Source organism: Bombus affinis, chromosome 8, assembly GCF_024516045.1.
Source record: "Bombus affinis isolate iyBomAffi1 chromosome 8, iyBomAffi1.2, whole genome shotgun sequence".
In the NCBI taxonomy this organism is placed as follows: domain Eukaryota; kingdom Metazoa; phylum Arthropoda; class Insecta; order Hymenoptera; family Apidae; genus Bombus; species Bombus affinis.
The window spans coordinates 8,566,365-8,579,368 of NC_066351.1; the positions used below are offsets into that span (position 1 = coordinate 8,566,365).

Consider the following 13,004-nt stretch of genomic DNA (forward strand, 5'->3'; position numbering starts at 1 on the left):
AGAATATAACTTCCCAAATCCCTGAAAAATGTAAGTTTGATCTGCAAACTTTTACTCTCCTAAAAAACTATTCATTGCTTTGACAATATCATTCTTCTTTTACTATTCTTTATACTTTTCTCTTATTTCTTCTTCTTCCTCTCTTTTACCATTATTTATGTAGCAAAAGTATACTCTTATAAAATATTCATATTACACAGCGCAACTAATCTTTAATAAAGAAAATTATTCAAAAACTGATTCTAATTAATTTTTCTAAACTTCATAGATTAGATGAAAAATCAGATGTGTGCAAAATACTTGTGTTTCGAATTTTCAATTCCAAATGGATAATTTCACATTCATTTACTTTTCAATTCCCTATATCGAGTAAAAATTTCGAAAGGAGCTAGAATGTAGATTAGAGTTTGCCTTCGAAGAATTTGGTCTCTGAGCAGGTCTTTTACCATAAAAATATTACCACTTTACCCCCAAGCGCAAACGTCGCTGCATCGAATTCCCGTTCTAGTGAAAAATGTCCCAAGAATTTTCACAGTAAACGAAACTTATCTCAACCGTATAAATATTACTCGAGAAATACAAAAGATATCTTAGACTTTTTATGAGAAACTTTTATTGTTCGATATCAATCGTATTATATTTTTACTAATGTATTCGATTAAATCTATTTTGTTAAACAATCAATGGGATAAAAAAGATCATCAGAATTCATTTATCAACAACAAAAGGATAAATTTGATAAGTTTCATAACTTAGAGAAATCTAGTTCAATAACTATTTCCAATTTAATATCGCATGTTTGTATAGACTTGGTACATATATATATGCATTTATACGAGCAATATCGTCACTTTGATGGTTTCAGTTCCAGTTATATATAGGAATTGAAACCATCCTATAGATATGTACATACGATTTTAATTGGCTATAAACACGAACAGTCAAAGATAAAAACAGAATAAAAATAATTATAATATTCTCGAAAATAAAGATCAATACATGTATTTAAAAAAGAGGACAGTTTGTAGAAAATAAGGAAATTTATAAACATTTAGAAAAGATCTATTTATCATAATAAATAGCTTCCAATGCGTAAATGCAAAAAAAAGTGATTTTGTTTTTAATTGCAGGTGTTGTAAATTATTTCCCACGAGATACATTCTATTTATGTGTACATACTTCTTTACTTTAAAATCAACGAATTTGCAAATTCTATTAAATATTATATTCTTAAAGGACTCGAATTTTTTACATTTAGCGGAAAGCTTAAAAATTAGATAAAGAATTAATTAGTATTAATCTCTTTATAGTTTGTGACAGGGTGACATTTGGAACACAAAACTAATTTTTGATTTTTGTCGTGCCATTAAGTAATAGCATATCTGTCTTCCTCTAGAAGCCTAATTCGTACAAGCTTGACAACTTTAACGAGTTAATCTGCTTTACGCTGGTGCTCGTGCTAGCACAAGAGTCCCACTGTGATAATTCGCTGGAAGGAGTCGAGTACTAATTTCTAGACGAATCCTTTCAATTGAAGCAGCACCTCCGAGATTTCTGCTTAAGTAAAGACGAGACTGACATTCCTTAACCTTGACACTTCTCTACGAAAACTCTCCTATAACGAAAGACGTGTAAAATATCGTCGTTCAATTTTTGGAATTATACATTTTATTAAATTGTTATATAATTCTTTTAATCATTTTTTAAAAATGTAATTAACAAGGTCACAAGTAACAAATAACATTTCTCAATGATTTTTCATAATGTTTCCTAATTTGTAGTCGTATTGAATACGTATCTCATTTTCATTCATGTTTTATCTCATCTTTACATAATTATTTTGGTTATTTTAGCGACTTTGAATGAACATGCTACGAATATACATATAATAAATGTAAATTTACCAACATTCAGTTGTTTCATAAAATATCAAACTGCTATCCTCGTTTCTTTAAATTCTATACATATATTTCCATTGAAAACTACGAATAATAGATTATTCAAAATGTACTTTTCTCAAAGAACATGTATTATAACTACAAGTTTTCCATAATATCGATTTATTTTGTTTGATAGGATAACGATTTTCCTTCGAAGAGAGGCAAAATCGTCACGAAAGAAACGTGTCTCTTCTAACAGAAATAAAGTGGCATCTCCGTCAAATAATTTCGAGTATGAACCTCTGCTCTGAATTGAACTTCTGTTGGACAAGTAGAAGTTATTAGCGCACACCGGTAGAGTTTCAATTTACCATGTTAAATTCGACGATCTGGAAAGGTTTCCTTAGAAAGGTCACTGAGTATTTACCATCTGAGAAATTCAAGTGCTTATTAAGGCTGTACTCCTATGTATATTCGGTAGACGCTCAAAATTATTATTGCCGAGGGTTTTCTTTTCGACGAATCTTCTTTAAAGTAGAAATACGAAGTTAATTTTGATGACGTTTAAAAAATTAACTAAGAATTGTAAAATATTTGCGTTATAAATATTATATTTAAAATACTGTTTCGATCGATGTTTCCCATGCTTGTATATTATGTAGCTTTTCGTTTAGTAATGACATTTTATGTTAACGGAAAATGTGTTAAAGAAGACAGTTCTGTCTCTTGTGGCTGTGACCTTTTTATTATGTGTTACCAATTTTATCTCTTCAACGTCATTTCTAATTCTATGAATGTGAAATCTGTTATTCGTAAATTATATTTATATTGCAATTTATATACAAGACGAAATTATAGAGTCGAGTTGGTACAATTAACACAATAGAATATTCATAGTTTTGTTTTTTTAATTTTATCTACATATATTTCCCTTAAAATTATTCAGTCTTTATCTAAAACACTTTCCAACGTATCAGCAAACTTCCCAACGGTTTCTGTCCCGTGGCTCGTTACACAAAGCCTCCACCCTTCGAACAAGATAATTGCCAGATGTCGATACATTTCCACCGAATATTTTCAGCTAGCCTAAGGACCCGCTATAAATCTTAGGATTTATGTAGCTAAGGTTCTCTAAAGGGACAAATAGTCTTTGTTTCAACAGTCCCTACACATACCACCCACTACGGGAAAACACAGGAAATCTGCTTTTCCTTTTCCACGTACGACGCTCCTCGCTAGCAACTTTCTCTCAAGGGTGGTTAACATCCCTTTTCAACCACCAACTCAAAACTTAGCCAATTAACAGCGACGTCCATTTCCCTCACTTTCCGAACTAACACTTTCCTTAACGAATCCGATGATTCCATATCCTTAGACACACCCAATCACAGTTTTCCTAAGGAGCATCATCGCGACAAAAAATCATTCTGTCGTGATCCGCGAGTTGAGAGACGTCGATCCGAATTGACCGTTGGTAGTTGGCCGTAATAGCGAATCCGAATTTCTCGACATCTGGTACAATCGTCCCAATTTGAATCGCACCGCGAAACGTATCACACCGAGCTCGAACTGGTAACCGCGAACCGATAATTGTATAGCGCGTTCTGCGCACGAGTGTACATCACGAACATAAACTAATAAATAATTATTGTTGAACAATATCGAGTGATTCTTCTACACCTGTCACGCACATCACCTCAATAGCTTCGAAGGTACTTGAAAGGATTAACATAAGCAATAATTTATTTTTCCTAGTGAAGTATAACTATACAAGTATTCCACGAACGTGATTAAAATATCTACCTTTATTTACTTTTCCAGCTAATACTAGCCAGTATGCACATTACGTTTTCAACACCTTGGACCAGGACCATAGCGGTATTCTCAGTTTTGAGGTAAGTACGTTCTAGTATGTGTTACATTATTTACTGTTAACTTTATTTACTCGTGCAATTCCATTATCCAAATTCTAAACTATCAAATTAAATAATATTTACTTAAAAATTCGAATGATTAAAAGTATTAAATTATTTCATCTTAAAATAAAATAAATTGGAACGTGAAATTTAAAAAATATATATTCGGTTAAGGTGCAATACTCCGTGTGCTTTAAAAATTCAAAATGGTTATTGTTATACAACTTAGAAAAAAACTATGGAAATAAAAGAAACAACATAAGAAGCGATAAAACTAAATTTAAGTACTAACTTTAACGAAAAAAACAAATACGATATTTGTAGGCAAAAGCTAAAGGAATTTTGTTTCGAGAATCTTTAAAATCTGTCGTAAAAATCTGTTCTAAAAATTCATCGAACATGGAAATAAAAACACTGTAGTATGAAAGCATCGAGATTCATCGTAAACAGTGAAAAATTTGCTTTGAAACTGAATTAAAATCCAATCAGCAGCGTCGTTACTCGGAAAGCTGTTGAAAGTATGTGCAAATAAGGATAGGATATTAACGGCGATCGATTTTCAACAAAGCACTCAATTCTACTTCCAAGGGAAAAAATGAGCCACTTTCAGATCTAATTATTACAAGCCGTAGAAAAAAAAAACTACCAACGTTAACTACATTTAAAACCAGAATTACACTGACAGAAAGTCTCATTATCTACAAGATATCGTATAAACGGAATTGCCCATTATGAACTTTCGATACTCTCAAACGATTGTTACGCATCTTTGTTGCCAGTATTTAAACTGTTAAATTATCATTAGAAAAAATACTTGCACTTAAAATATTTTTTAAATGTATTTTATTCAGTAATATAGAATGTACAAATACAAATTAACATTAAAAGACGCAAGTGTTGTACGTTGATTTATTGAAGTAAAAGTAAAGGGTGTAGTTTAGTGTGATATCTATATCTACCGTGACCGTAGAACACTATAATTTCTCTGACATAGATGTTCTGATAAATAAGAGAGAATCTACAATAGCACTATGTACTTTAGGAACATGAATCCTTAAAATTACATGTTTTTTTCAACTAAAGATTTAGTAGATTAATGTTTTATAGCACACGTTCATTGAGAAGTATTTCTAAACACATGTTTCTTGTGTCACTTCTCTTCTTCTATTTTGTAATAATGTTTGAGAAAAGAATAAAACTCTCTCACATAGTAACTTAACTAATAACGATATAACCTAATATTTACCATTTCGGAAAGAGGATATGTTATAAATTTCGCGTGGAATCTAAAATATTTAAAATATACAGCAACGATTTAAAGCGAAAACAATTAACATGTCAATGTCGAGACAAAGGAATTTCTGCGCGATAGCACATTGGCAAAAACGAAGTATGATATATAAAATAATATAATAACGTTTACCGCAATAACGTTAAAAACATAATCGAATATTTCCAGCGCACGCTAACAATACGAAAAAATAATTATAACGATATATTGAAAAGTAGATGTTACTTAACATTATAACGATTAATCGTTAAGTAAAACTACTTGCGTTCCGCTAGCTCCTATAAATTAGAATCCCATGCATCGTTTAAAATCGTTAAGTATACCCATAATCCTCCGTAGATAAACATATTTTTTCACGCTACATCGATAAACTAGGTCGTTTATCTCCAAGCCTGATCTTTTCACCGTTCTACGCTCTTAAAAAGTCTATCTCTATTGCATAATACATTCGTCTGTTAAGTGAAATAGTTGGAACAGTTGTTTGTATATTTGCAAAAATAAAAGCTTCAAGGATGTGATTTCGCATGAATTCTCGATGACCTAGTTTTCATACAAAGAATTGACAATGTAGAGTCAGATTAAGCCATTATACTCGCAGAACAAATACCTTAACGAACGAAATAAAAATGAAAAGATTAATAAGCAAAATATAAAAATGGTTATGATAGCGATAGAGGAAATTCCATTTCCTTTGCTCCGATACGAATTACACATGATAGCGCCATATGACCGATGCTTAAACGTTGTTCATGCATCGCTTGTTGAAGCAAGCATTTCAACGTCCCATATTCATCACGCGAATTATTGTCGCCCTTGTACAATTAGCCATTCGCACCGTTCAATTGGCAAGTGTGCTTCGAACAAATATTCGACGGAGATTAACGATAATTGCCACTAGCAGGATGCCACTAACGAGCACCATAGATCTAACTAAGTTTTCCAATCAATCGATGGTGCAGTCCAATTAATCGATAATTCGCGGTTAATTTGCCGACGGTGCAGCCGTTCCTCCCCTTCTGTTTATTATTTCGAGAATCGAGAAATAAGAAAACTGAGGGGAAGTCGTTCGAAGATAATTAACAACTAACATAATTATCTCTGAACGCTTCGGGCTGAAGATGTACCTTGTGTAATTAAACCTCGGGTTGCCCGAAGCTCACACATTGCAGTAGCTTTTTACATCGCAAACATTTTCTCCCGTCTGTTCTTTTCGTTTTCTTCGGCACACAATAAAGCTTCTACAGTAGCCTTTGACGTCCAACCTCCTTTAATTAACTCCTTTTATCAGATTCTCTTTAACCACGTACACACAGGCTTGTTTATAGAACAATATAAGTCAACTTTCGAGCGTCCGCTCTTTTTGCTGCTCTGACAATGGCGGACAATCGAAAATGGATTGTGTTCTCGTTGCGGTATGTCTTAACCATATGAGGTTCGATTACAATAAAGTTCTGTATTATATAATAATATTTTCTTTCGTTTTTCCTTTTTTTATTAATATTAATAATTGACATTATTAACCATTCTACTTTTTTTCACTTAATTAGGTAATTTAATTGAACAATATATGTTTATACTGGTATTTATGAGATGGTAGCATATTAATAAAATAACTAAGAATATCAGCTGACACGTCTTCTTTAACAGAAATTTAATTAAAATTTAACTGAAACTCGATAATTAAGATGAAATTCTAGATAAAAAATTATGAATTTCGAAAGAATTAATCGGAAATCTCTTCTCTTAATACGTACCGCTGTGCGTTTGTCTGCAAAGGTGAAATGCAAACTCCAATACTTTGCTCGATGGTATTAAAATTTCTCGAAACATAGTTTCCTCTTTAAAAGTAGAATGTTTCAATTTCAGAGAAGTAAAACCTGAGTCGACATTTTACGTCCTGGAAACTTTCTACGGTTAATAGATCGAACAAATTTATCAGAATGTCCTATGAAATAACTTTCCAAAATTATGGAATATCCTTCCAAAATTATGGAATAACATTCCAACATAATAGAATGTTAGCTTCTTATTTTAGGACAAATAAAATTAACATCACGTCTGAGAATTTACTATAATTTTTAATCAAATATACCGAGATCATATAAAAGCAATAACATTTTTCTCCTTCTTGTCACACGTTTCACCAACGAAAGAAGATTCAAATGTTAATAATACATCGACATTAGAAAAGTTTTACGTTGTAAAATTTCGCGTGTAAAAGAACAGAATATAAATGCTTCACCAGGTCGTTTCAAAGAATCGTTCCCAGCTTTCTTTCACAGTTTCTAAAATTGACCAGGGGAAGACAGCTTTATCCTACGACATACATTATCTTGAACTGGAACTGCTATTGGTCCAGTAACACTTTCGGGTAATACACGTCCTTATCGAGCCGAATCGCATTACGAGCTCACCCTAAAATCTGCGAACGCGTGCAGATCACCGCTACTGCTTTACGATACGATACTTTTTGTAGAGAAATTTTTATCTCAGCACGACATGACTCCTCCATCTTCGACTCGATGGTACATTTTGCTTCTACACCGGTCGTCTTCCTCAAGACGACAAAAACGAGTTCACCGATTTTTAGCTCAATCGTATTGTTTTAGAAAGCCTCAATGTATAGTACCTAAGCATGTTTTTAACATAGATGTTTCGAAATTTTTCATTATTTCTCGAAATGCGTTAATAGCATTTTAAAGCAAATTTAAAGTTATTTTTTGTTAATATGTAAATATAAAAAATTTGATATTTGTGATAAAATACATTTGTACTTTATCTCGATAATCGTTTAAAAAAAGTTCTAGAACTGGATGTAAATACTAATCAAATCAGACACATACTTTATGCACTGGTCAAGTAGATTGAGTCTTTCAGTCGATCGATAAATTCAATTTTCGTTAAATAATCATCCATTGCATAGACGTTCATGACTAAATTCACAATGTCCCACTCAATGCGTTTTGTCCTTTAGGCTCAATCGAAATCGTGTTCAACGTTAAATCGCTGGCGGCATAATCACGAAGACCTAAATCAACAATCGCTATTTATTCCGGCGAGCATCGCTGTTTGCGATTAGGACTGTTGCGAATGTATCTGCTATATTTGTGACCAAGGCATTCCTACTTCGGCGTTATAATGCTTACTTACGCTACAGGCTTATTTGCCTACACGTTCACTATACAGCCTTGTTCAAATTGGAAATTAATGTTCGCTATTAAGCTCACTTTACGCAAAAACAAAGTTAGCAAACACATTCTTATTAAGAATGCGAAAATTAAAAAGATGAAGATAAAGGTTTGTGAAAGTAATAGAATATACAGTGAATCTCGAAGGTAATTATACTTTCGCAATTATTGAATTTGACGAATTGAAATAAACGTATAACATAAATGTAATATAAATTAAAATTTATGCCATAGTGAATTTTTTAATAAATTAATTATGTCACCTATAATCTCTCTCTCTTTCTCTTATAATGTTTCAATATTCGAGGTTGAAATTTTTATTATAAGATGACCTCGAAAATCATTAGTACACTGCACGTTAATTACCAATTTTTACATTCTTCTATATTAACAACAACTTCGTTGGTCATCTTCAACAACTTACGTATATTAGATTTTCCATGCAAACGCATCTTCAGTTTCATACGACCCCATAGAACAAAAATCTAAAGGCCATAGGTCGAGTAATAGCGGGAAGCATGTCACAGGTTCACCTTTTCCTAACCATTGACCATTAAAAGTTTCGTTCAACGATGCTGTTATAGTATATCTACAGGGACATTATCAAATAGGTCAATGTTTTACTTTTATCACTACAAGATATTATCGTATAATCGAACTGGGTCATCTCGACCTTATAGTATTAATCTTATAAAAAAAAAAAGAAAGGAAAATATAGCAATAACAATACAAAAAATATATTAGTTTATAACCATGGAACAATTCCGCTGAAACAAAATTGTGCACATTTGACCGGTCAGATCGGAAAAAATTGTACGTTAAAGGATTAACACGCGGAAACAAACAACGTTACAACTGTCTGCTTCCGATCCGACAAAATGCCCGTAACTCGAACATCGAGTATCTTTAACTGGTTCGTGCAACGCACGAAACGCTCTCCATCGATTGCTTTCGAATGAAAAAACGCCGTCGTAACTCAATTTGCCATAATTGAAGCGTGTGCTAATCCAATTTGTCCCATGAGCATGAACTCCAAAGTGCTTTTGGCCGTGGCGTGTACGCGGCGTGACTCGTGTTATAGGGCGTTATTATTAATTCTTTTTACAGTTTTCAATTACATCGTACTGGAAGATGTCGAAGCCATTATTGCAAAGTTGAGCACGTTGTATATGCGACATCGAATAAAGTACGCGACAAATTACTTCGTTTGTCTTGGTGCACGAAGGCAATTTATTCATAAGCGAGGCAGAGGCTGCCTGGCTTTTTACGTTTACTCGTATCATAAAGTTGTCGACGACATGTAGAAGACAATATAATGTGTCTCTTGGTAATAATCAAAACTTCAATGAAAGCGTTCCCGTGGCTAGAATACGACCGAATAGCAGTCGCAAACCGAGTAACAACGTATTATGAAGCACGTTTTTCATGTATTTTTCTTTATTATACTTCGTAACTTCGTTATTTGAAACTTTATTATCCCTTGCGCTGATATCGTGCAGATGATAGGTAGTATCTATATACTTTTTTTATACCTATACGATATTATATCTATACTTTTCTTTTTCTAAACTATTCAAATTATATTATAACTAAATTTAGAAGTTTCGATTATTTTCCTTTGTACTAATTTGTATTAAACTGTTGCGTCGTGTAAACGTGGAACAGTCAATTTGATTAACGCAAATGAAGATTTATTAGAAACACGTAAAAAGCCTTGTTTCCAAAGAAAAGCGCGATACAAAGTGCAAAATAAGGATAGAAAAGCGGCTGGAAAGGTCCATGAAAATTTAAACTTTGTACGTAACTAAGATTAAGTATCGTTGCCACTGATTTATTTCGATCTTTGTAACACCTAATAGAAACAACACTTTAGATAGGATTAGTGATTATACATGTAGAAATCAGATTGAACAAATTCTTGGTATTTAAAATCATGGCTTATAAAAGTGTAGAGATTAATAGCAGTGCTATATAATACTGATATTTATTTAAAAAATCATGATATTATGAATACCATTATCTGGGAAATATTTGCATAATTCTTATAACATAGCATTCTTGCTATTTACATTTTTACGATATTTTTTGGTATATTTTTCGGTCACGAAAATATATTGCTATGCAAAGAGACAGTATAATTTTAAGCATTTCACGTTCTCTTCTCTCTCACGACAATTGTACCCTTCGGTCGTTGGTCTTCACTGACCTACTCCAAGCTTTGACACCTGCATTCTGTTCAATGATAAACGCTGATTCAGCGTTCTCCCTTTTCACTATCGCCAGACTGGTGTGCGTATTTTCAAAGAAAAAGTAGGTCATCATGTTTCCGGAAATTCGATTGCCATTCAGTATCTTTTACAGTTTAAATGTTGCACTTTGAAGTCATCCTTCGGACCAATTGAAATAACAACTTGTAACAAACTGCACTTCCCAAGACACGCTTTTTTTCCCGGTGTTCTATGGATTCGCTCAGAAACGTGACACTTTTCCACTGTACATTTTACATTCAATGTGTAATATCCATTTTATACGGGTTGTTGTAACTAATACAACCGAGAAGAGAATAACTCTATGTAAAAATAATAAGTCGGAAGCATAGAACGAAATTTCATGATTAATAGACAGCTTTGAATATATAATTAAACTCCATACTGTTTTTCTTCCTTTAACAACTTGAAATATTGAATTTCAACCATATCGACTACAAAATTACTAGATAAATTTCATTCACGGATTATTCGTGAATCATTTTAAATACACGTTAAAGTTATTTCAAAATCTATTTTATACATCGTTAAAAAATCTGTATTATTTTAAAATTCCACTATCGTAATATTCCATCGTGAGATACGTGATAATTAGAATCTTTTGCTTCGTCTTGTTGATTTTCATATTCCTTTCCCACTTTTAGTTTCTCATTTATTTTTAAGAAAATGCTGTCCGTAAATATAAACGGCTTGCTGTTCGTATACTCGTAAAGAAAATAAATTCGAGGCCTTAAACGCGAACTTCAACGTGAATTTCTCGGTATATGATAAAATTTGAACCGACTGCGTAATTCCTCTTTATGAAACTTTTCTCTCAATTTTGCAAAAAATCCGCTTCCTGTTCTCATCTTTCGCTTTCCTCGTTTCATCTCTCGAACCCGTTAGTGCTCTTTGCTCTCTATGCTGTTCGAAATGAGCCACGCTAATAGCGCCGACGAATACATCTCTTTAATGCATAAAGAAGTTACTAACAACGTACTGTTCGTACTGTGATATGGTATCCTTTAAAATTAAGGGAAAATTTTGGTCTCTTTAATCACAGTATTTATGCGCTTGTGCTTGTCGCTTTAAGCCGTTTTGCAAAGGTAATTCATTAAAAGGAGGAAATTCGTTTAAAATTAAAAGATTCTCCTGGATAAAAGAACCGTGGAATTCTTCGTATGTTTAGGGGCAAAGTAATGCATGCAAATGCATGTACAAATTATCAAATCGTGTTGTACTTCCTTGCGAATGAAGATACATAAATATGTATTTAAAATTACACATAAATATCGAACGTTTTAATTAAATTGATATATATCTGTAACCTAGTTTTAACGTATCGAAAGTAATAACTAGACAAAAATTATGAAAAATGAAAATAACTTCGGAATCATAGAATACCCGCAGAATTTTCGAGAAATTAATTTTCTACACAGAACAAATATCGTCTACTAACTAGAAATATTTACAGTGTCACGTTAAACGATCTCACACTTTTGATCTTTAATGGAGCCCTTTTTTGTGATAATTTAAATTTCGCTGAAAGCACGAAACGCTTGGTCTATTTTAAAACGCCATGCAACGTCAATGCCCACTTTTCTTGGTGAGTGTAGTCGAAATTGCGCTTTCGCATATGTAGAGCGTACGGAAACGGAGACACAGTGTCGCTGCAATCATTCTCTTCCGGCGTAAAGTCAAGCGTGAACGAGTGGTACAATGGAACAGAGACGAAAGCTACTACGAGCCAGCTCCTCCATCTTCTATCGCCATTCAAACTTCTGCTAGAATTTCCATAATAATTATTGCGTCTGCATTGGAAATAGTTAGTCTGTGGTTCGAGCTACTTGTACGCCTAACGCCCACGTTTTATTTACCGCGATAATTCTCTGGTATTTTTCATTTTCGCTCGATATATTTTAATTTTGTACAGAACGCAATTTATTTACGAAGTTACGAACGTAGAACTCAGAGCAACGTCGATCCACGGCTCATTTTTTCTTTTTTTTTTTTTTTTCAAGCAAAACGCCGTTTTGGCTTCCTGGTTTTCTGCTCAATGTATTTCAGCCCTTTTGGCAGAGTGAAATTTACTTAGAAAATTACAAATGAGCAACTCGTAACAAAAACGAACCTTCTCCGCGTTTGCCTTCTTTTAAAAAAACAAAAGGATACTTTAGTACCTTTAGTTTCAATATATGTATTTGAGTTTTTTAATAAAATATTCACATCGTAGGGAAACCGCTTAAATCGTTAGGTAGAATCTCATAGCGAAGATAGTTTCCATAGAATCTATCGATTTTCAGTCAAATGAACCAAGGCACAAATCAGTCTTTTATAACAGTGATTACCGTTTCTTGATTTTTACTAAATTAATTCGTACGCTTTGGTAAAATCCACATAGTGTTATTATAAATCGATGAAAATGCGTGAATGTTTATGATCGTTAATGTGTCTGCTGATTTCATAAGAAGATTGTAAATATC

The 13,004-nt window shown here is 32.9% G+C and overlaps 1 protein-coding gene across 1 annotated transcript in view; it reads left to right on the top strand.

Moving 5' to 3' along the window:
- LOC126919668 (Kv channel-interacting protein 1-like) overlaps positions 1-13,004 on the top strand; it is a gene marked incomplete at its 5' end in the record, with an annotated part of 41,079 nt that overhangs the window by 17,359 nt on the left and 10,716 nt on the right. Inside the window, one exon of the mRNA XM_050729152.1 lies at positions 3,702-3,775. Coding sequence (XP_050585109.1) covers positions 3,702-3,775 — 74 coding nt within the window. The remainder of the gene's footprint in view (positions 1-3,701; positions 3,776-13,004) is intronic.